At 50.9% G+C, this 24,599-nt stretch overlaps 2 protein-coding genes across 12 annotated transcripts in view; one reads left to right on the forward strand and one right to left on the reverse strand.

The window, feature by feature from the left end:
- The window catches only part of OGDH (oxoglutarate dehydrogenase), a 470,461-nt gene that overhangs the window by 360,187 nt on the left and 85,675 nt on the right, over positions 1-24,599 (reverse strand). The window lies entirely within an intron of this gene.
- CAMK2B (calcium/calmodulin dependent protein kinase II beta) overlaps positions 16,505-24,599 on the forward strand; it is a 104,659-nt gene continuing 96,564 nt past the window's right edge. For 10 of the 11 annotated variants that reach the window (XM_021675877.2, XM_021675876.2, XM_021675878.2 and 7 more), the window contains exon 1: positions 16,662-16,742. In XM_021675877.2, the coding sequence (XP_021531552.1) occupies positions 16,678-16,742 (65 nt within the window). In that variant the 5' untranslated portion in view covers positions 16,662-16,677. Of the gene's footprint in view, positions 16,743-24,599 lie in introns of all 11 variants that reach the window. The other variant, XM_021675882.2, reaches the window with a different exon arrangement.

Raw genomic sequence — 24,599 nt, forward strand, 5'->3', positions numbered from 1 at the left:
GCAAGCACCCCCATACCCAATGACCCAGAAATTCCACACCTAGATATTTGCTGAACGGAAATGGATGCATAAGTTCACCAGGGTATGAACGAGGATGTTCGTCACAGCATTATTCATACAGCTCAGAACTGAAAGTCACCCTGGTGTTCATTAACAGTGGAATGGAGATGTAAATAATGGCATATTCACATGATTGAGACTAGACAGCAACCAAAACAGTTGCTATTGCTACATACAGAAACATTGTAATATCACAACATAACATTTGGGGGTTTTCCCAGACACAAAAGAGGAACTACTTCATAATTCTATATATTTAAACCTCAAAACCAGGGCCTACTAATCTATGTTGGCAGAGATTGAGACAGTGGTACCACTGTGGGAGGGGAGAGGACACAAGGTATGCAGATATTGTTCCTTTTCTTAATTGAAGTGCAGAGTGAAAGTGGAAATTTACTGAATCTGTTTACTTGTAATCTGTGCACTTTTCTATTTACATTCTACCTCATTAAGAAACCATTATGGAAGTCATCTTCCTTCTGTACCCTTGCTCCATTCTGTTGCCCTCTTCCTTCTTCATGCCCTAACAGAGCTGCTGCTTTTCTGTTTGCTTGTTTTATTTTGAAGTAATCTTAAATGTACAGAAAGTTGCAAAATAGTATAAAGAGCTCCTATATACTATCCAACCAAATTCCGCAGTTGTTAACATTTTACTACATTTGACAGTATCAGTCTTTCTCTCTATATGCACTAATATATTTTTTTCTGGATCATTTGGTAACAAGTTGTAGATGTTATTCTTCATCATTCAGTTATGCCCTTGTGCAAAACAAGGGTCCTTTCCTATATGAACACAGTACAACTGTCAAAATCAGGAAACTAATCTTTATCTGATATTACCCTTGAATCCACAGATCTCGTCAAAGTTTGCCTATGACATTACTGCCTTAGTAAGGTCATCAATTGTGCAGAAGCAATGCTGTATTATTCCTATGGCATTTGTATCAGGTGGCTCACAATGCTGACTTGTCCCACTCCTCTATCTCATGGTTAAGATGGTGTCTGCTGGATCTCTCCATGTAGCACTCCTCAGTCCTTGTAGATCTGAGTTTCCATCTGGTATTATTTTCCTTGCCCTGGAGGATATCCATAGCTTTGGCCATATTACAGCTCTTCTGTCAATGAATTCTCTCAGTCTTGTCTAAATGTCTTCATTTCAACCTTGTTTTAAAGGATATTTTTCCTAGATAAGTGTCTTTTTGGTTGAAGCTTTTTTTGCTTACAGCACTTTGATGATGCCATTCAATTTCTGCCTCCATAGTTCCTGGTGAGAAGTTGGTAATGATTCTTATATTTGTTCCCCTATAAGTAATGTTACACCTCCCAGCAAACCCAGCCACTTTCAGAATTTCCTTAGGTTTTCAGAACTGTGTGTCTGAGTATTGTTATTTTTCTGTTTGTCCTGATTTGAGTTTTTTGAGACTACTGAATATATAAATTGATGTTTTTCATAAAATTTGGGATGTTTTTGGCCATTATTTCTTTCACATATTTGTACTGCCTCAATTTTGCACCTTTTTCTTTGAGACTGATTACATATGTGTTAGATCACGTGATACTATTCCACAAGGTTCTCGGGATTTGTTCACTTTTCTTCAGCCTTTTTTCTTTGTGATCTTCAGATACTGTTTATTGATCTGTCTTCATGCTTATCAACTCTTCTACTCTCTCTGATCTGCTATTAAACCTTCCAGTGAATTTTTCATTTCAATTATACTTTTTAGTTTTAAAATTTGCATCTGGATACCATTTTGGGGCTGAGATTTCCTATATACTCACTGATTAAGACCATATCTTACTTTAATTATTTGGACATATTTATAATAGCTACATTAAAGTCTGCTAAGCTCAACATCTGGGTCATTTTAGATTGAGTTGCTGTTCTATAGTCTTCTTTATTCTTGCCTGGGTATCAAGTTTTCCTTATATACCTGATGGTATTTTAAAAAAATTGAATACTGGACTTTGTGGCTAATATACTGTGAAACTCAAAATTATGTTAATTTCCTCTGAAGAATGTTGATTATTATTTTAGTAGGCAATTTAGTTAGCAGATGACTTTGAACTTCCTTACTTGGGGTTCGTGTTTTGTTATTGCAGATGCACAGAAAATCCAAGATGTTTCCTAAGCCTCTATAATTTGGCATGACTCAGTTCTTTCCTATGTATGTGCAGCTTAGTTGTCAGTCAAGGATTTGCAGAGCTCCTGTGTGGGACCTCTGTGTGCACAGCTCCCTCTTCTTTGACGCTTAGCTCCACACATGCCTGCTGCTCCCGCTGCTCCTCGCCATCATCTTCACCTCTTCTGCTCCACATGACCTCTGTGCCCTGCTCAGACTCTGGTGCCATGTGCCACAGTCAGAGAACTGTAGGGGAGCATGAAGCGACGGCAGGGCTTACCTCCTGTGTCCCTTCCTGCAGGGATCTGACTCTTGCACTCCCTGAAAACAGTTGCCTCATGTACTTTGTCCAGAGTCATCATTATTTCTGATGGGAGGGCTAGTCTGGAAAAATGCCTAGAAGTGGAAGTCACAAGCGATTTTGGCTGGAGAAGGTGATGCTTGTTTCCAACTTCGGTTGTCCATGCCCTTCTTGACCTACTCCAACCCAGCCTCTGGCGTTTCTCTGCCTGGAGACTTCTTGACCCCACTTCCATGACACTCTTCTCTCCTGGATTTACCCCTGCCCCTTTGCTTGCTCTTCTTTGTCTCTCTAATTACCCCTTCCTCAAACCATCTCCTTGATGCCACATCCCCTAGAGACCCCTTAGGAGCCCTTTTCTCTCCTCCTGTGGCACTCACTAGGCTGCCATTCAGTCCCTCCTTTTATTGATCATTCTCCAGCCTGTGCCTTCAATTTTTCTCTTCATCCTGGCCTCTAGGCCATATGTTTATTGATACTACAGGTAGTGGATATTTAGGAGGCCCTTAAAGACTACACTCCCTAATTGGAATTTAATATTTTTTCCCCAAACCTGTTCCTTTTCTTTGTTTTCCTTTTTTCCTGCCACCTATGCTAGAAGAGTAGGAGAGGCCCATGCAGCCCCAGTTCCTTCACTACTCACTTCTCACTTGCAGTGGGCCACCAAGTCCTGATTCTGAAACAGTATTCCAAATGGACCCCTTCTAGCCCTTGCCAATACATGATAGCTCCTGTTAACATGGATAGTGGCCACAAAGGCAAGGCTGCTACACATGGAGTTTCCAGGGTGTGGAAAATAGTAGTTAGGCCTGGCCCCCGCAGTTTCTCTTTGGGGTCAGGAGGAAGTGTTGTGGGAGGGGGAAGAGAATAGGGTTTAGAAGATTCCTGGGAGCCTGTGGAGGGGACCAGGACCCACCCAGTTCCTGTAGGGGCCCACAATCCTGATAGGAGGCTCTGAGGGAGAGCCGCTGGGTAGAAACCTAACTGGGTGGGAGGCAGGAGCTGTCCATTGTCCTCCAGGCCCCAGGGGCTGGGGTGGCATAAGGGGCACCCCAGCCTGGAGGCTGACTCCATAATCAGGGCTACTTCAGGCTCTGCCTGAGTCTGCTGGCTGTCATGCAGCTGGCCCCTGTGAGGGTCTGGGCCCACTGGCCAGCCTGCTGAGACCCCAGCTGAAGTCCTCCCTCCAGGCGTGTGGCAGATTCCCTGGCCAGGGGCATTCAGACAGGGGCTACAGAAAAAAAAGACCAAGGCCACAGCCCAACCAGCTGTAGCCACTTGAAGGGCACCATGTGTCCATATAGTTTATGGGCCATTTGTCCTTGCCTCCCTGTCCCTCTTCTGACAATTCTGTATCAGAGTCCCTGTCTCAGTGATCTGCCAGGCTGGGGATGTGAAGGTAGGACATGGGGGCAGGGACTGGGCAAGGGGGCAGGAGGGCTGTGTTCATTGTGCCAAGCTTCTGTGGAGGCTACAGAGGAGGGCCAAGTGCCTGCAGGAACCCAGCAGGGCAAACATGCCCCCAGGCTGGGGCCCTGGCAGGAGCCCAGCCAGGCTGGGGCCACTCCATGCTAGGGGCCTCAGGTTTCACCACCATCCCCTCCTCCTTCCGCTGGCTCTGCCAGTGTTACCAGGACTCCAGGACCAAGGGAGCATGCAGCAACTGTGGGGTGAGTGTCAGAGCAGGAGACCCTGAACTCCAGGCAGTGGGGGTCATCTCCAAGAAAGGGACCAAAGGGCAGCGCCTGCTTCAGAGTCAACCAAGGGGAATCCCTGAAGGGCAGAGGGAGTGCGTACGACACTCTCCAGTGGGAGGAAATGCAGCTTTAAGATGTGCTGCCTCCCACTCCACTCTACCCACACCAGCATTTCTGGTGGGGGAGGCAGTGAAACTCAGAGGGTAGGAGTCGCCTCTCTGGGAGGAAGGCCCCATGAGCTTCGAGTGCTGTTTGCGTCATCTTGACCCCTGTACAATAAAACAGAGATGCATTTGCGGTGGTTTCTTGCCACCTCCAGGTCTGGCCAGGACCCGGGGTAGAGAGAGGCATCCTGGCATACAGCTGGCGATGGCAGGCCTTGGATGCCAGCCGGCCTCCTACCTCCTCCCCTACTGCTGCTGTATGTCTTCAGGCAAGTTACTTAACCATTCAGGGCTCCAGTGTCCTCATTTGCAAAGTGCTGCTGGTAATAACATGTCTGGCATACAGGAAGCACTCAAGAAATGCTGGCTCTGACTGTAATCGCCCTGGCTATTTTCTGCTTGCTGTTGCCTGACACCTGTAAGTATGTCCATGCGTGTAGCTTTCCATAATTACGGTGGCTGTGTACAAACTGCATTATATTTGGCGTCCCCCACGCAGGAGGCTCGGTATCCACGGAGCTCTCTCCCATCCCACTTGTCACGTGGCCCCACATCTCCATCCTCTCGCTTCGTTGTTTCTGCCAGGCCAGTCCCCTGCGGGGGGCGATTTGGGTTGTTTCCAGTTTTCTCGGATATAAATAGCACTGCTGTGCATATCTTTATTACAAATTCCTTCTTTCCTCTGAAACCCTGAATAACTGAGCCCACAGGGCATCCAGTACCCAGCGCAGGCTGTCTTACAAAACCCACGGCATTTCCTGGCCTGCTCCACCGGCACTGCATTGGGCCCTGCAGATGGGCCCCAGGGAGGGGAGAAATCTGGTGGCCCTCGTTCTCCAGTGCTCAGAGCTGCGGGCGGCCTCAGCACTGGCCCTTCTTGGAACTGCACAGACACTTGACATCATCCAAGTTCACAGGCATGGGAGAAAACTAAGCAAAAATGAAAGAGAAAAACATACCACCAGTGTTTCTGAACTTACTATACCCTTAAATGTAGAAAGATCTTCTTGGTATCTGCGGCTGAGAGAGGCTGAGGCCCTGGGTGGCTGCAGAGCGGGGCCTGGCAGTGGAGAGGCCCAGCCTCATTTTCTTGTCAGGGTTTCCTCCGCTCCCCCACCTTTTTAAAAAAATATTTTTTTGAGACAGAGTCTCATTCTGTCGCCCAGGCTGGAGTGCAGTGGTGTGATCTCGGCTCACTGCAACCTCTGTCTCCCAGATTCAAGCGATTCTCCTGCCTCAGCCTCCCGAGTAGCTGGGATTGCAGGCGCCTGCCACCATGCCTGACTAATGTTTCTATTTTTAGTAGAGACAGAGTTTCACCATATTGGTCAGGCTGGTCTCAAACACCTGACCTCAGGTGATCTGCCCACCTTGGCCTCCCAAAGGGCTGGGGCATGAGCCACCGTACCCACCCTTTAAAAAAAAAAAAAAAGTAGTGCAGATATAATAAGTGAATATGTTCTTTTTCTTTTCTTCTGAGTCAGGGTCTGGCTCTGTTGCCCAGACTGGGATGCAGTGGTACCATAGTGTGATCTCGGCTCATTGCAACCTCCGCCCACTGGGTTCAAGCGATTCTCCGAATCAGCCTCCCAAGTAGCTGGGACTACAGGCAAGTGCCACTGAGGCAGCTTCAACTTCCCTGGCTCAAGTGATGCTCCCTGCTCAGCCTCCCAAAGTGCTGGGTTTTCAGGTGTGAGCCATCGTGCCTGGCCATTAATACATTCTTATTGTGCAAGGTTCGCCACAGTTTTTACGTATATTCTGTGATTTTTAAAAAACTGTTTTGGGGTCAATATGAGTAACTCATATTTTCCCAGAAAAATCCCATTTCAACTCCTTCCCTCCCTCCCTCCCTTCTTTCTTTCCTTCCTCTTCCTTCCTTCCTTCCTCTCTCTCTCTTTCTTTCTCTGTTTCTTTCTCCTTTTTTTCTTTTTGATGGAGTCTCACTCTGTTGCCCAGGCTGGAGTGCAATGGCATGATCTAAGCTCACCACAACCTCCGCCCACCAGGTTCAAGCCATTCTCCTGCCTCAGCCTCCCAAGTAGCTGGGACTACAGGCATGTGCCAACATGAACAGATAATTTTTGTACTTTTAGTAGAGATGGGGTTTCACCAGATTGGCCAGGCTAGTCTCAAACTCTTGACCTCAGGTGATCTGTCCGCCTCAGCCTTCCAAAGTGCTGGGATTACAGGCGTGAGTAACTGTGCTTGGCCTGTTTTCTACTTACTAGCAAGATGTTGTGCAGAGGATTCTTTTATAATCTTTATCTCTTTATGTTGCCTCTTTTGTACCTATTTTTTGGCTTATTTTTTGTTGCTGACCAGACTTGTAAAATTTGTCTATTTTACTCTAAATTTTTTTTTCCAAAGAACTAGCTTTTGTATTACTGATTAGCTATGGTACTGATTGTTTTTCTTTCATTAATTTCTGTTTGGCATTATCACACTCATCCTTTCACCTTTCTTGGGGTTGTTTTGCTCTTCTTGTCTGGCTTCTTGAGTGGTCAGCCTTACTTTATTTTCAGTCTTGCCTGCTTTTTGATAAAGGCACGAGGGCCTGTGACGTCTCCTCAGAGCATGGCTTTGGCCAGGCTTGTAACACAGAGATCACGCCACTGCACTCTAGCCTGGGCGCATTAGATTCTAAGTTTCATTTCTGTAGTCTCCACATTCTGTCATGTAAATTTCCTGCTGAGCGGATTTATTTGGCTTTCCTTTAGTTATTTCTTTTTAATTTTATTGCAGTGATTCCTGCTTTTGTAGACTTTTTTTTTTTTTCAATTTCCTTTGTCTCCTAGTGCTTGGTTTATTGCTAAGCCTCTTCCATGTGACTGAAAACAAGTATATTCTCCATATGGCATATCAACATACATTTCAGTCATTTTAAAGTTGAGGTATACTTTACATATATAATTTCATGGAACTTACATGTAAATTACATTTACATAAAACATACTGATTTTAAGGGTACAGTTTGCCAGGTTTTTGACAAAAGTATACCCTTGTGTAGCCACAGAAAATAAACAGAACATTTTAACATCCCAGAAAATTCCCTTGGGCTCCTTCAAGTCAATCCCAGCACCACCCCAACCCTCTAGATTGGTTCTAGAATGTGTAGAAATGTAATTATGCAGTGTGTATTCTTTATGTCTGTTTTCTTTTGTTCAGCCTCGTGTCTGAGTGATTCATTCACGTTGTTGAGCATACTAATAGTTATTCTTTTTAATTTATATACACCAATTTGTTTACCTGCATTCCTGTTTATGGACATTAACACATTGCTTCCAGTTTCACCTACTGTGAATAGAGCTATTATAAATGCTCTTGTACAAGTTTCTTTCTTTCTTTTTCTTTTTTGTTTTTTTGAGACAGAGTCTGGCTCTGTCACTGAGGCTGGAGTGCAGTGGCGCAATCTTGACTCTGCAACCTCCGCCTCCCAGGTTCAAGCAATTTTCGTGCAGCCTCCCTAGTAGCTGGGATTCAAGGCATGTGCCACCATGCCAGACTAATTTTTGTATTTTTAGTAGAGATGGATTTTCACCATGTTGGCCAGGCTGGTCTCGAACTCCTGACCTCAAGTGATCCGCCCACCTCAGCCTCCCAAAGTGTTGAGATTACAGGTGTGAGCCACTGCACCTGGCCTCTTTTTTTTTTCTGACATATGTTTTTTACTTTTGGGAAGTAAATACCTAAGAGGAATTGCCAGGTCAGAGGGAAGGTATTTGTCAAGCTTTATAATAAACTGCCAGACAGTTCTCCAAAGTGGCTGTCTCGTATTTATACACATTCTCTTTTATAGTGTTTTGCATCTGTCAACAATAGTAATCCTAACAGCAATTAGATATTAGCTCCTATCACAAAGCAGGACCCAGAAACAGCTGCCTTGTGCTCCCTGGACTTTGGTTCCTTTGCAGTGAGGGCTGGAGAATGAGTGAGGCACTGCATGGACGAGGCGACAAAAACCACACTTTCCCCAGCATCCTTCTCCACTTCTTCAGTCACAGACACCCCACAGCCCAGCCTCCCTTGCAGCTAAATGAAGTCATGTGATTCAGCTGTCAGTGGGGTCATGTGGCAGAAAGTTGACTGGTGCCCACCATTCCCCCTCCCCTTCTGTATCCTGCTGCTGGGAACATGGATGTGATGGCTAAATCTCCATGTCAGAACTCCAGGAAGAGGGCCAACGCCAGATGCCGGAGCAGAGAGCTGGAGGCAGCCTGGTTCCTGAGGGCTTTGTGACCACCCCAGGTGCCACCCCGATGCTTAGGGGAAAGGCACAATGTCTGCCTTGCATTAGCCCTGGCTGGTGCACACAGGTCTGTGTCCATGCTGGGAACTCCAGGATGGCAGCCAGGCCTCCCACTTTAGCACAGCCTTTGTGCCTGCAGGTAGAGGTTACACAGGGTGGGATTGAAGGGGCCTGAGTTCAGAGTCTTCTGACACATGCTAGGAGGCCATTTCCATGATAAGTCTCTAGTGTCCACTACAGGGAAGGAGGATCTAGGAGCCACTTACAGGCCATCTGAGACCTGTTCCTGTCAGACTAACTACTCTTGGCTGCTAGATATACCTGGGTTTGGGGGCTGGCTGGGCTGGAACAGTGCCTGGCCTTCTGGGGTCTAGGGCCTGAGTCAACTCCAGGAGGATGGAAGTGACACAACCAGGAAAGCTAAGGTGGGGTCAGTCAGGAAGGGTCCACCTCGCCTGGCAGTCAGAGAGTGCCAGGGATGCTCCAGGGAACCCCAGCCAGCAGGGGGGTGGCCCAGAGCCTCAGCCTGGCAGCAGACTCAGCAGGGGCTGCTCTCACGTCCCTCCCTTTGCCCAAGGCAGAGTATCGCCGGGACAGGTGCTGGTATCTACCTTATGCTTGGATGCCTGGTGAGAAGGGAGGAAGTCTAGGGGGTTCTCACCCTATGCTCTCAGGCCAAGCCTCTGAGCCAGGCCTGCAGATGCTGCCCCCGGCCCAGGCATACTGATTAGTTGGCTTTATCACTTTGTTAGCCATCAAGGTGACTCCAGATCCCTTGGAGAACTCAGGTGAATCTGCCGATAAGCCACTGACAAAATGCCCTTGCTGGGTCTGCCCGCTTCACCCTTTTCCCCACCCTCTTCGTTCCCTAAACACACCAGCTAGTGCCAGCCACGGGGCCTTTGCATGGTAGCTTCTTCTGTCAACACCCTCCCTTTTCCTCGCAAGGGTAGCCTCTGTCTGTCATTCAGACTTCAGCTTAGACATCACCTCCTCAGAAAGGTCTTCCATGAACATCCCTCTGAAGTTGCCACCCTGTCACTCTCTAGCAGACCACTTTGTTTTAAATCTACATACAATATTGCTGCTAGATGCATTCTTGTTTGCCTGTTATTAAGCTTTGCAAAGGCAGAATCCTTGTCCATCTCATTCCCTGGTGTGACTCAGTGCCTGGGCAGAGCCGGGCACACAGTAACTGCACAAAGAAGGCCAGTGGACACCCTTGGGCAGAACACAGTGGTTAAAGGCACAAAGGCAGATCCAGATGCTAATACTAAACTAGCTGTCTGACCTGAGGCCAATTAGAGTCTGTGTCTCAATTTCCTTATTGGTAAAAGGGAGGTAATGATAATGTTATGAAGTTTATTCAAAATGGTGGATGTTGGACTTTTAGAATGGTTTCGGGCATGTGGTGAGTGAGTTATAAATTGTAGCTATGGCCTTCATCATCACCATCACTATCACTACCATCATCATTGTCACCAACACTATCATTATCACCACCTCCACCATCATCATCACCATCACTATCACCACCACCACCATCACCACCATCACTATCACCACCACCATCATCACCACCATCACTATCACCACCACCATCATCACCACCATCACTATCACCTCCACCATCATCATCACCATCACTATCACCACCACCATCATCACCACCATCACTATCACCACCACCATCATCACCACCATCACTATCACCTCCACCATCATCATCACCATCACTATCACCACCACCACCATCACCACCATCACTATCACCACCACCATCATCACCACCATCACTATCACCACCACCATCATCACCACCATCACTATCACCTCCACCATCATCACCACCATCACTATCACCACCACCATCATCACCACCATCACTATCACCTCCACCATCATCATCACCATCACTATCACCACCACCATCATCACCACCATCACTATCACCACCACCATCATCACCACCATCACTATCACCTCCACCATCATCATCACCATCACTATCACCACCACCACCATCACCACCATCACTATCACCACCACCATCATCACCACCATCACTATCACCACCACCATCATCACCACCATCACTATCACCTCCACCATCATCATCACCATCACTATCACCACCACCATCATCACCACCATCACTATCACCACCACCATCATTACCACCATCACTATCACCACCACCATCACCACCATCACTATCACCTCCACCATCATCATCACCACCATCACTATCACCACCACCACCATCACCACCATCACTATCACCACCACCATCATTACCACCATCACTATCACCACCACCATCATTACCACCATCACTATCACCACCACCACCATCACCACCATCACTATCACCTCCACCATCATCATCACCACCATCACTATCACCACCACCATCATCACCACCATCACTATCACCACCACCATCATTACCACCATCACTATCACCACCACCACCATCACCACCATCACTATCACCTCCACCACCATCATCACCACCATCACTATCACCACCACCACCATCACCACCATCACTATCACCTCCACCATCATCATCACCACCATCACTATCACCACCACCACCATCACCACCATCACTATCACCTCCACCACCATCATCACCACCATCACTATCACCACCACCACCACCACCATCACCACCATCACTATCACCACCACCATCATCACCACCATCACTATCACCACCATCGCTATCACCACCACCATCACTATCACCACCACCACCATCACCACCATCACTATCACCTCCACCACCATCATCACCACCATCACTATCACCACCACCACCACCATCATCACCACCATCACTATCACCACCACCACCACCATCATCACCACCATCACTATCACCTCCACCATCATCACCACCATCACTATCACCTCCACCATCATCATCACCATTACTATCACCACCACCATCATCACCACCATCACTATCACCACCACCACCACCATCACCACCATCACTATCACCACCACCATCATCACCACCATCACTATCACCACCATCACTATCACCACCACCATCACTATCACCACCATCACCATCATCACCACTATCACTATCACCACCACCATCATCACCACCATCACTATCACCTCCACCATCACCACCATCACTATCACCACCACCACCATCACCACCATCACTATCACCACCACCATCATCACCACCATCACTATCACCACCACCATCATCACCACCATCACTATCACCTCCACCATCATCATCACCATCACTATCACCACCACCACCATCACCACCATCACTATCACCTCCACCATCATCACCACCATCACTATCACCACCACCACCACCACCATCACCACCATCACTATCACCACCACCACCATCACCACCATCACTATCACCACCACCACCATCACCACCATCACTATCACCTCCACCACCATCATCACCACCATCACTATCACCACCACCACCACCATCACCACCATCACTATCACCACCACCATCACCACCATCACTATCACCACCATCGCTATCACCAGCACCATCACTATCACCACCACCACCATCATCACCACCATCACTATCACCTCCACCATCATCACCACCATCACTATCACCACCACCATCACCACCATCACTATCACCACCACCATCATCACCACCATCACTATCACCACCACCATCATCACCACCATCACTATCACCTCCACCATCATCATCACCATCACTATCACCACCACCACCATCACCACCATCACTATCACCACCACCATCATCACCACCATCACTATCACCACCACCATCACCACCATCACTATCACCTCCACCATCATCACCATCATCACTATCACCTCACCATCATCATCACCATCACTATCACCACCACCATCATCACCACCATCACTATCACCACCACCACCACCATCACTATCACCACCACCATCATCACCACCATCACTATCACCACCACCATCATCACCACCATCACTATCACCTCCACCATCATCACCACCATCACTATCACCTCCACCATCATCATCACCATCACTATCACCACCACCACCATCACCACCATCACTATCACCACCACCATCATCACCACCATCACTATCACCACCACCATCATTACCACCACCACCAATGATAACCATTACCATCATTATCTTCACCAGCACCACCACAGCCATTCCACTGTGTCCTGTATGGGCTGCCATGTCAAGAGCCAGATGATGAGAGATGGATGGACTAGGGCCTTCCTGCTCTGGGAACCACAGCCTGCTCTCCCTGACAGATGGCTAGGCCTGGGAGAGGAGGTGCAGTGACACCCTCCCACATGACAGCAGCCCCTGGAGGTGAGGGGGACAGGGGAGGTGTGGCTTTCTTTGGGAGAATGAGCCCCATGTGCAGCACTTTTGGCTCTGCAGATGTGATGCTTGTTGCCATGGTGACTGTCCTAACAATAACCTCTCAGAACTGATATTCCCCACACCCTCCCCAGCTGCCACCTGGGAGGGAGAGCCCTCCTTGCTTACGAAAGCAAGCTAGAAAGGACAAGGTGGGAGACAGAGATGACACGAGGGTGGGGGTGGAAGTGGGCCTTTCCTGAAGGTAGGGGTGGGGAGAAGGGGAAGTCTGGGCCTCTCTGACCAGAGCTAAAGCCAGATGAGAGGGCTTCTGGAATCTGGGACCAGAGAGTCATGGTTGGAAGTCTTTCTCCCTTCTAGCCATTTCTTTCTGCTAGGGAGAAGCCCTCTGGGTCTGAGGGTGGGGAGTGGGCTATTTTTTGAATGGCAGTGTGGGGTCAAGCTGTCTGGGTAGGGACAATCTGACTGCCTCTGCTATATCTCAGTCCTTCCCCACTGTCTGGTGCCCAATCATGCCGACCTTCCCGCGCTCGCCAGGGTAGTTCTACATCATACCTCTTATGTTTCAGCTCCGAGGAGGGACTGCCCGGGGGTCTCAGGTGCTAACAGGTACAAAAGGCAGGGAGAGGTACAGGATACGATGGATCTCAAATTGCATCTCTTAGTGACTCCCACATTCTTGTGTAACCCTGGTTCTGGGCAGTTTCTCACCTTTTGAAAGGTGACCTCGGCCAGGTGTGGTGGCTCACACCTGTAATCCCAGCACTTTGGGAGACTAAGGTGGGTGAAGTCAGGAGTTCAAGACCAGCCTGGCCCACATAGGGAAACCCTAACTTTACTAAAAATACAAAAATTAGCAGAGCGTGGTGGCGAGTGCCTATAATCCCAGTTACTTGGGAGGCTGAGGCAGGAGAATCGCTTGAGCCTGGGAGGTGGCGGCTGCAGTGAGCTGAGACTGCGCCACTACACTCCAGCCTGGGCAACAAGAGCAAGACTCCATCTCAAAAAAAAAGGGGGACCTCATAAAAGTCCACCTGGTGTGCTGCTGTGTCCATACCCAGTGTTACAGAAAGCTGTGTGAGTGGGTCTGTTTGTATGCATGTGTTTGTGTGTAGGGGTGTGTGTGTGTGTCTGTGTCTGTGGGAGGCAACAGAGGTTTTATGGGGCACTAGGGTTTGATCATAGTCATTCCGTGGCTGTGTGATTGTGGACAAATTACTATACATCTCTGTCTCTCCATTATCTCATCTAGTAAAATGGGGATACTAATAGTACATGCTTCATAAGATTGTTTCAGAATTAAATGACATAGTACATGTAAACTGCACAATCAGTGTCAGCTGTCATTAGTACCACTTTATCTCCTGGACATGCCAGTAGGAGTGTGTATGGCTTCATAGTAGCCTGGAAAGAGTCCGACTTACAGAGGGGTGCAATTTTCTTTTGTTTGTCTTATTTGTATTCTTTTTTCTTGAGACAGGGTCTCGCTCTGTCACCCAGGCTGGAGTGCAGTGGCGAGATCTTGGCTCACTGCAACCTCTGCCTCCTGGGTTCAAACAATTCTTGTTTGGGATTATAGGCATGCACCACCACGTCTGGCTAATTTTTGTATTTTTAGTAGAGACAGGTTTCACCATGTGGGCCAGGCTGGTCTCGAACTCTTGACCTCAGGTGATTCACCCATCTCGGCCTCCCAAAGTGCTGGGATTACAGGCGTGAGCCACTGCGCTTGGTTTGTTATTTGTAATCTATTGAGTGTCCCTACTTTGTCTTTCCGGAGGTCAGAAAGGGAAAGCATGGATGCTTCCAGCAGGTGCTAGAAGAAATTCCTGTGGGGTTAAACTCAATTCCAAGAACAAACCTCAGACTTGGCCTTCAGTCCTTCCTCAAGCCCATGCCATTCTGTGTGTTAGGATGGCTCAGGGTTCTCTGAGTCCAAGTCTGACATGGACGGAGTCTCCCTTCCTGCTATGGTCTTGCTGAAGTCAAGGCCAGGATTCCTTTGCCTCCTCAGTGGGGACTTCCCCAGGTGACCCAGCACTCACCTTTGGCCTGAGAATTTCTCATCCTCTAGCTGTCTTCTGGGTGCAGGCTGGTCGATGGCAGGGACTTGTTGCTGTGTGGTCTACTAATTGCCCAGTAGTCCTGTGCCAAATGCGTCCTGGCCCGGAAGCGCTCTGGCTGCTGGCACTCTGAATCCCTTTATCCCCTCCCTTATCCTCACAACATTTATTGTGGCTTGTGGGGCTTGCCCTGGGCTGGCCACGAGGTGAGAGGGATGAGCAGGACAGGCCCAGAACTGGTCCTTGGGGAGCAGTAAGGAGGTCATGTCAGGGCAGAAGCATGACCCAAATCCAGAGCGGGCTGCTGGAAACCCCCTCCTCAAAGCCTGCCCAGGACGGACCCTGTCAGAGGAGAGTGTGGGGATGTTGGAGCCCAGTGGTCTGAAGTCCCGGTTCTGGACAGCGGCCCTGGTGCCAGCCCTCAGGAAAGGCTGTTTTGTGGGAAACCGGGTCGGCCTTGCCTCCTGCCTGCCTCCCTGCACTTGCCTCCTTGGCCTCCAGGGCTACTTTCAAGAGGGGGTTGGGTGGGTGGGCTCTCTTCCTCCAGGCAAAAGCAGGGAGCAGGCAGGTGAACTATGCTGGAAGAGGAAAGAATGCATTCCCTTACCTGGGCAGTGTGGCTGTGAGCTCTCAGGGCCCGCCAAATTGCTGATGGAGCAGACCCTGTTCCCTGGCTCAGCGTCCCTTGGCCTGGACTGCGAGTCACCTCCTGGGACCTCCATTCCAGACATCACAGCAACCAGTCTTTGGAGAAGTGGTGGGGGAGGAAGGGGCTGGGGCTAAGGGGATGTGGCTGGCTCCACCCTTTCACTTTCTCATGCTAGTGTCCCAGTGTGCACCTCAGGCCTTCTGGGCGGCTCCTCCTGGCCAGGCAGCCTTTGTGGCATGTGTGGCTGATGGAGACTGGGCAAGAGGGATCTGGCAGCATCTCTTCCTGGGGGTATGAGGAATGAGTCCTGTGAAGGGCAGCACGTGGGCCCCTGGCCTTCTTGTGGGCCCCAGTCCCCTTCTGCTGTCAGGCGAGGTGGGGTTTTGGGGGAGAGAGGAGGCTGCGTTCATTGTGTGCACTCTTCTGTGTTATGTGAGAGCGAGGGGTCACCAGCAGCAAGTGGCCTGCGTGCACGAGGTGCGGCTACAGGATGAAGACATCAGTACAGGGCACGGGTGTGTGTGCGGGGTGCAGGGTGCGGGGTGCGGGGGCGGGCGGGGGCGGACGAGCGTATATGCAGGTGCAGGTGCAGGTGCGGGCGCGTTGCGGGTGAGGGGCACGGGTGTGTGTGCAGGGCGCGTGTGCAGATGCAGGGCGCGGGTGCCGTGCGGGTGCGGGTGCAGGAGCAGCGTGTGCAGGGCGCGGGGAAGGCGCGTGCAGGGGGCGGCGGGCGGGGCGGGCGCGGCGGCGGCGGCGGTGACAGCGGCGCCCGCGCCTCCCCGCGCGTAGGTGTGCGGCGCGCTCCTGGCGGGGACGGAGCGAGCAGATCTCGCGTGCGCTCGCCGCCCGGCGCAGCCCAGCCCGGCCCCCGCCTGGCGCCGCGAGCCGAGGTGTCTCCCGCGCCCGCGCCCGTGTCGCCGCCGTGCCCGCGAGCGGGAGCCGGAGTCGCCGCCGCCCGAGCGCAGCCGAGCGCACGCCGAGCCCGTCCGCCGCCGCCATGGCCACCACGGTGACCTGCACCCGCTTCACCGACGAGTACCAGCTCTACGAGGATATTGGCAAGTAAGAGCCGCGGCGCGCGCGGGCTGGGCCGGGGACCCCAGAGGGCCGGGACCTCCAGGACCCTCCGCGCCGCCAGCTCTGGGCGCACTGCGGCCCCGCGCGCCGCGGGTTCCTCTGGGCTCCGGGCCCAAGCGCACGGCCCCGCGCGGCCCCGATCCCCGAGCCCCAGGCCCCGGGCCCGGTGGCCGGACCTCAGCGCGCGCGGCCCTGCCCAGCTCTGCCCAGCGCTGCTGCCGGGCCAGGGCTCCGGGCTCGCGACTTGGCGCGGCGGGGGCGGCAGCAGGTGTCCCCGGAGCGCCCGGCAGACGTGACGCATTTGGCGACGGGGAGGTCAGAGAGGAGGGGCGCGCGGGGGTGGCCGCCCGGCCTGGAGCGCCGGGAGGGGTCGGCTGCGGCCTCAGAGGGTCGTCCCCGACGCGGGCGCGATGTCCCTACCCCCACCCGAGCGGCGGGCGGCGGGGGTGGCGGGACCTGCTTGCTCCTGCTTCTGCGCGTGGCCCCATCCGCGCGGGGGGCGCCGGCGTGGAAGAGCCGCTGCTGTGGGTCCCCTGGGGAATCTGGGTTCTGAAGGATTTTTCCCCAGATTCTTCTGGAAACAGGAATTTGGAGGTGGGGGGAGGACGAGGTCAGGGAGCCTGGATCAGGTCATGGGGATGCGAGGAAAGACTAAGAGCTTGACTGGGTTGCTAATTTCAGGGTCACCAAGGTGGGTGGGGGCTGGATTTTGGAGCGTTGATGGGGGGCCTAAAGGGGAAGGGGCTTCGAAGGTTTGTTTGAAGTGGGGCCTCAGGGCGAACAGGTGCCGTGGCTCCCGTTCTCCGCTCAGCAGTATGAGCAGTGTGGGACGAAGGTCTGGTTTTGGGTCCCCAGTCCCGGCTTTGTCCCTCGGGTCAGAGATGGGAAACCCCTCAGGGGCTTCCTGTTTGGCCTGGGGTCTCCGGTCTGAGAATCAAGGTGGATGCACCTGGCGTCTCCGCAGCTAGCTTCAGAACTCCTGAATCTTCAGCCTGACTGGTCCAGAGCCCCATCCTCCTGCGTCCTCCCCCATCCACCTCCGTCCCTTCAGTGCAGGCGGTGGGGGCGCTGGCGGTGCTGGCAAGATTTCCTCTTACACATCCAGAAGCAGATCCTTTTTTTCCTTTACTAAATAAGTGTCTGGTTAAACCTTGTGGTGGGTGAGGGACGCTGATCATTGATAATTGTGGAGTGTGGAGCTGGAGGAGTGTGGGGGTGTGTTCATTCCCCACTTCTCCCTGCACGTGTGGAGAGGATCGGGTAGGGGTTGCAGGTGTGGAGCCCAGCCCTGTGCAAGAAGCCATGCTGGATGGGTAGGTGGGGTCAGTCTGGCTTGGGGACCCTTCCATGGATGGATCTGGAGAGCACCCCAGGGCTGAGACCTCGAGGGAGGGGGCGGGCCCAGCCCCCTTCATGCGGATCCCCAAGTGGGTGGCTGGTTCCCCTGTCTCCACCCCTCAGAATCACACATCTACCCCCATCTGTCCTCTTGGCCTCCAGAGGTGTCCTGGCTGCTGGTGGGGCAGGTGGGTGGCGGTTAATGTGCCTGGTTCTCCGAGGAAGAGAGCAGCAGTGGGAAGTCACTCTTTCCTCAGGGGCCTTCTTGTCGTCCTCTCTGCTTGTGCCCAGAAGCATAGAGGCCCTCACACCAGGTGTCCCTGGTCTCTGAAGAAGCCACTTTCAAGACCTTCCCATGTACCCTCAGTGTCCTCAGCCTGCAGCTCACTCTGGCTGTTCCTTCTCGCCTTTGCTGCAAGCCAACTTGCGTCCAGCAGCAGTGTCAGGGTGGCCGGCTCCCCACCGAGCCTCCGATTCCAGCACAGCTGGATGTCCTGGCCAGTGCCACCCACACTGGGGAATGGAGGTCTCTGGGGCTGCCTGGGGGAGGCTGAGAGAAGTGACTCCAGAGGTGGAGACCAGGTGGGACTGAGACTGCTGGGCTTCTCTCTGAAGCCTGAGAATGAGCTGCCACCAGAAGGGAGCGAGTGTGGCCTCCGGAGCAAAAGCGCCAAGAGCCATGCAGCTCGGGGTGAGGAGTGGAGCCTGGCATTGGGGGAGCCCCGTGGCCTGGGACAAGAGCAGGCAGCTCAGCCCAGTGCACCTTTGTGGAGCCCTGCTAGGCGCCGGGCCCCTGGGGACCACCAAGGGCCTGTCACTGCACTGCTGTGGCATCTCTGGGGTAGAGAAGGGACCGATCCTTTGGGGGTGCAACTGTGCTGCCATAGAGGTGTGGCAGGGAGCTGGAAAGGTGGAGCAGGGCGCCCAAGGGGGATGTCTGAGGCCAGGGCTCAGTTGTGGGCACTCAGCCCGTTTGCAGCGCTGGGGTCTCTTGGTGGACATGTTGGCTGGTTGTTGACAGTGCCTGTCCAGGGCACAGTTGGTGTTGCTTCCTGGCCCCAGGTGGACATGTCCAAGTTTATTTAAAGCTGCAGCCCCTGGCACCCAGTCAGGTGGCACTGAGCTCCCCGCCCAAAGGAAGGACTTGGCCTCAGGCCCAAAGCTGCTCATGTGTGATGAGGCCACCGGCCTTTCCCCTCCCTTGCCCCATCCTTTTCTGCTGTCTCTGCTCCTGAATCTTCCCCGGGGGCCTGGGTAGCAGGGTCAGGCAGCCAAGACGAGCCGCTTTCTGTGGCCCTGCCTTGCCCTGCCCAGCTCTACTGGGAGTGTGGGCCCTTCCCTGCTTAGCCTGGTAGGGCTCAGAGACACTAGCCTGATGGCCCATGTCCTCGACGCAGAAGCCTGGGAGCAGTTACAGAGCAAGGCAGGGAAGCCCTCAGCCCGGCATGGGCCTACCAGCAGTGCAGTTGTAATTTTTTTATATTGGATAAACTTTAAAAATCCAGAAAAATACCAGGGATAATAAAATGAACACAGTATGTCTTCTACCCAGAATTGAAAATGGTTAATCTTTTGTCATTTTGGCCTTAAGTCCTTTTTAAAAAAATTATAAGAAGTATTACAGATGAATATTAAGTAACCCATTTTCGTCCAACTACTGCTTTTGTATTTTTCCTCCCAGGCTCTTTTGGGTACATTTACACATGGATATAAGTATCCATAACTAATACACAGGATTCTTTTGTGTGTGTGTTTTCCTTAACTTTACATTAAAAAACCTGGGACTTGTATGTTTCACTCAACAGTCTTGTTGACACCTGTGCTCATCGATGTGTTTGATCGCGGGCTGCCGCGTGGCGACTGGTAGTGTGAACACTGTGTCCTGCCTGCCTGCCTCCCGATGGAAATCTAGGTTGTCTCCTGTGTTCCGCTGTCACCCAGCACACGGTGGCCAGCACTGTCACGGCCCGCGCCCCGAGTGTGAGAGTTTCTATAGGGTGTGTCCCTGGCGGTGGGGCTGCCGAGGAGGGTTCCCGTGTCTTCCGTCTCCGCAGGTGTCGCCGCTCTCCCTGCTGTGTCCACTTGCACAGCAGCGTTGGGGCCGCCCCTTTCCCTGGGTGCTGCCGTTCCTCGCGTTGGCAGGCTGTCAGTGTCGACCGTTTGTTGGGTTGTTGGGTAGGAAGAGGTCTCACATTTTGTATGCAGGCTCGTGAATCTTCCATTTTTGGGGAGTTGTCTCTTTTCAAACATGGAGTTCTCCCTAGAATAAAGCATCTCCCATGAGGTTTTGGATATCATTTTAGGGGTTCATGGGCCCGTCCTTCTCTGGGGGAGATGGCAGCTAGGGCTTGTGGGCCACGTTGTAATAACACCTAATGTGTGCATTACTTTAAACCTTTGATTTTATTTGATTCGAATTGTCTAGAAAGGCCCTTCTCCCCAGCCCCATTTTACAGACAAAGAACTGAAGTTCAGGAAAGGTTGGCAACTTACCCAAGTCCAGGCAGCGAGAAAGGCCCTGAGCTCCAGCCCAGTGCACCTCACACCCTCCCACCTCTTCCACTGAGCTTCAGAGAGGCCCAGAATGACCTTGATATGTCCTTGACTCCATCCAGTGGTACCCCAGTCGCCAGAGAGCAGGCTGTGTCCCGGGGCGTGTGTGGCCTGACCGCTGGTGGGGGCATCGCTGTCAGCTGGCGGAGGCCTTCTGCTGAGAGGCGCACTGTGAACCAGCGAATGGCCTGCTAGGTAGTTAATAGATAAACTTAGGAAATTCAGAGCAAATCAATTGTTGAGTCTCCAAGCGCTGAGCCGGTTGCCAGGGAAGAGAGGAATGGAGGAGGAGGGATCATTGTATTTGCTTTCTCCCTCCCTGGAGCACACCAGGCACTCCCTGCCTTAGGGGCCTTGGCCAAGCCCTCTCTCTTCCCCATCCCTCACAGCTCACCCTCTTGGGCTGCTCAGCAGGCTGTCGCAGATGCCCCCCTGCCGTTTCTGCCTCCCCACTCCTCCCTGCCCCTCCCCCCACTTGTCTCCTCACTGGCACTTTGCCCCATCTGATGTGCTGGACAGCTTACCCACAGAGAGACGGAGGTCGGGTCCCCTGCTCACGGCTGTGTCCCCAGTGCCTGGTCCGAGGTGGGGAAGGGGTGAGTCGGGTGGGCCTCTGCCTTCCGGCCTGGCTTGGAGGAGGCCAGCAAGAGTCCTCCTGGTCTTGATTTCTTAATGTAGGGTAGTTTAAAAAGAAGTCACACATGCTGAGATTGCTGGCAAGATGTGCATTAAGGTGATGCTAGTTTAGTTACTATTTAATGGTATTTTTATACCATAACCTACTTTGCTGAGAGCTAAGAATATATCTGCATGCTTGCTACCAGGACTCTTTTCTTTTCTGGTAACAGTTGCTAGCACTGAAATGGTGCTTATTCTATTAACGTGCTAGATCTGTGAAGTAGGTACTGTAACCATCCCAAGTTAACAGGAGAGGCAGCTGAGGCACAGAGAAGCCCCGTTCCCCAGTAAAGGTCACACAGGGTGAGGAATTGAATCCGCATTCTGTTCCTCTCGGAAGCTCATGCTTTAAAAATGCTGTAACTCCACTGGCTGATTCATGGGCAGCTTGTGGTCTCCTCGGACCTGAGGCTTTTGGGCACCTGTCCTTGGCCAGCTGCTCACCATGATGTATTTGTCCTTTTCCAAATCAGGAGCACTACCTCTAGGTTCTCCTTTGTGAAAAACGTCATTTCCTTTCGTTGTCAAAGACAACTAACACTCTGACTCCATTTGACACCAGCAAGATTGGAAATTTTTATTTTATTAGTTAAATTACCAGGGCAATATCACATTGTAAAACACAAACACACACATACACACACACGTGCGCGTGCACACACACACACACAAACCAAGCAATACAGAAGTATGTGCGGTAAAATGTGACTCATTTACACTGAAGTTCCCTCACTCCTCAAAGGTACCTGGCCTCTTAATTTTAATGTCAGTATGAGGATATGTGTGTGTGTACATGTATGCACATCTACATATATACGAGATATATATGATTTCAAAACACAGATGGAATCACCATATATGTGATTCTGCAATCTGTTTGCCCAACACTTTCATGGCGATCCCCCGTGTCAGTAAGTCTTTTCTTACAGCTAAGTGCCTTCCAGTTCTTAGCAGAAAAATGTGTACATGCACGTTGGCCACATTTTTTAAACCAAAAATGGGGACCCATCCTTTAGCAAGTGTGATGGGGTATGGTAGGACACTGTATTTGAAATCAGGGCCTGAAAGGTTATTAGGAGGGTGCAGCTGTTATGAAGGAAAGCTGTGTTCTCAGCACGACCAGCTGCAGGGGCTGGGCCCGTGGGGGTGGGTGCAAGTGGACTCCTGCCAAGGTCAAAGCCCTCAGGACTAAGGATGTCTCAGGTCTCACTTGAAAGAACTGAAGGACCTATTCCCATCTTTCTGCCCCCCTCCCTTTCTAGGAATCCCCAAGAGCAGAGGGGAGAGATATGCAATGTTTAGGTTTTGTTTCTTCTACTTAAAAATTCTAACAGGGATGTTTCCCTCATTTTTGCTCCATTTAGCCTTTAAAGGGTCTATATTGAGCCACACTAGAATTTAATAGAAGAGACCAGGTGCAGATAAGTGTGCAGTGTCTGTCCCTGGGAAGACCACTCCCCTTTCCCTGTGTTCTGTGATGCCACCTCCCTGGTCCAGGCAAGAGATGTGGCCTTTCTGGAGATTTTAAATATATTTTCAAAAAATTTAATTCTCTTTCTTCCCCCACAAAAGTGGAATCTGATTTGATTATTTTTAAAGCCTCTTTTACAGCTGCAAGTCACTTTGTTAGTGTAGAAACATAAAAATGCATTATGTATCAACTTGGTTTTTAAAAAATTATCATATTGGCATATTACACAGAAATGTATATTTTATTCATAGAAAAATTTGAATTTATTTAAAATGAAAACTTCCTTTTATGTTAGAGGAGGTGGTGTTATTAGCTGCCAAACTTTTGAGTGGCTTTTGTTTCCTGGGTTAGAGGGTCACTTGTTGGGGCTCAGTTCCTGGTGGACATGGTTCTTTTTGTATTGACATAATTATCCAAAAATAACTAAAGTTATGATTCTTTGTTAAGCCAGATAGAAGCTTTTGTTGAATTGTAGAACAGATTGGCAACAACCAGGCAAAGATTTAAGAAGGTTTTATGGGAGGAAGCATAAAAGCACACTGTTGTACAGGGCGGAATTTGGGACCCACTGTTAGTCCTGTTTCCTTATTTTGTGAGCAGTAAGTGAAGCCTGGAGGGCAGGAGACGCCGTCACCAGTACAGTGAAGTTCAGAAGGTGTTATGCCTTCTGCTGTAACGCCCTCCAGGTGTCAAACACATCCCAGTTAGTGCATTAGTGCCGTTTCCCACAAGGAGCTGAGGAGCCCTGCCTCTGTCACCTAACACACCCTGAATTTAAGTGCTGAGAACAGTGCCTGGCACATAGTGGGTGCTCCGCGGTAGCTCAGCAATGGTCTGGGTCATTCAGACCTTACACCTGGGACTGCTTCCCAGCGCAGTGGCACATCCACCCTGTAAAAGATGAGGGCCTTACAAGAGGTATTAGGTGGCCCTACAGGTAGGTCTTGGGGGTATTCTGATGTCCAGTCCGGACAGACAGTCTTGTCACCTGGTGAAATGCAGTAGCAGGGCTGTCAGCACTTCTCTGTCTGCCATGGAGCTTGACTCCAAGAGGCTTGCAGCCTTCAGCTCAGTTCTTAATGAAGTTCTTCACATGACTTCTTGTTTGCTGTCTGATTCTCAGCGTCTGAGGGTTTGACCCAGTCCACTTGTTAGGGACTTTCTGGGCAAAGAATATGAGTCTGGTTAGGAGCGGGCCCTCCCAAAGATGACCAAGTGGTGGTTCTCAGCCCCCGCCACACATGGGAAGCCCCTGAGGAGTGTTCAGGCCCCACCGCATTTAGCCACACCTTAGGGAAGTGGGGTGTCAGTATTTTTGGTTCCAATGGGCACTGCATGCCTAGACTCTGCAGAGGAGTCTGCACCCAAGGCCAGACACTTGCCTAAGCCCACACTCCTTCATATGACCCTTGGTTCTTTCAGAGCCCATCTAAGCATGAATTTGAAGTTTACCTTCATTTTCTCTACATTCACAATGACGTTACTGCCCCCAGCCACCCACCCTATCCAAGTTGTCTTAGAGCACCATTGTCCAGAAGAAATAAAATGTGATAAAAGGTGAGCCATATGTGTGATTTAAAATTTTCTAGTACTTAGAAAAAAGAAACAGGTGAAAGGAACTTTAATAATATATTTATTTAACCTGATATCCAAAATATCATTTCAGAGCCCTCGTGCAGTGGCTCATGCCTGTAATCCCAGCACTTTGGGAGGCCAAGGTGGGTGGATCACTTGAGTCCAGGAGTTAGAGATCATGGGCAACATGGCAAAACCCTATCTGTACAAAAATAAATCATTTCAGC

Source organism: Aotus nancymaae, unplaced genomic scaffold, assembly GCF_030222135.1.
Source record: "Aotus nancymaae isolate 86718 unplaced genomic scaffold, 86718_ANA_hifiasm-v0.15.2.pri h1tg000065l, whole genome shotgun sequence".
Classification (NCBI taxonomy): domain Eukaryota; kingdom Metazoa; phylum Chordata; class Mammalia; order Primates; family Aotidae; genus Aotus; species Aotus nancymaae.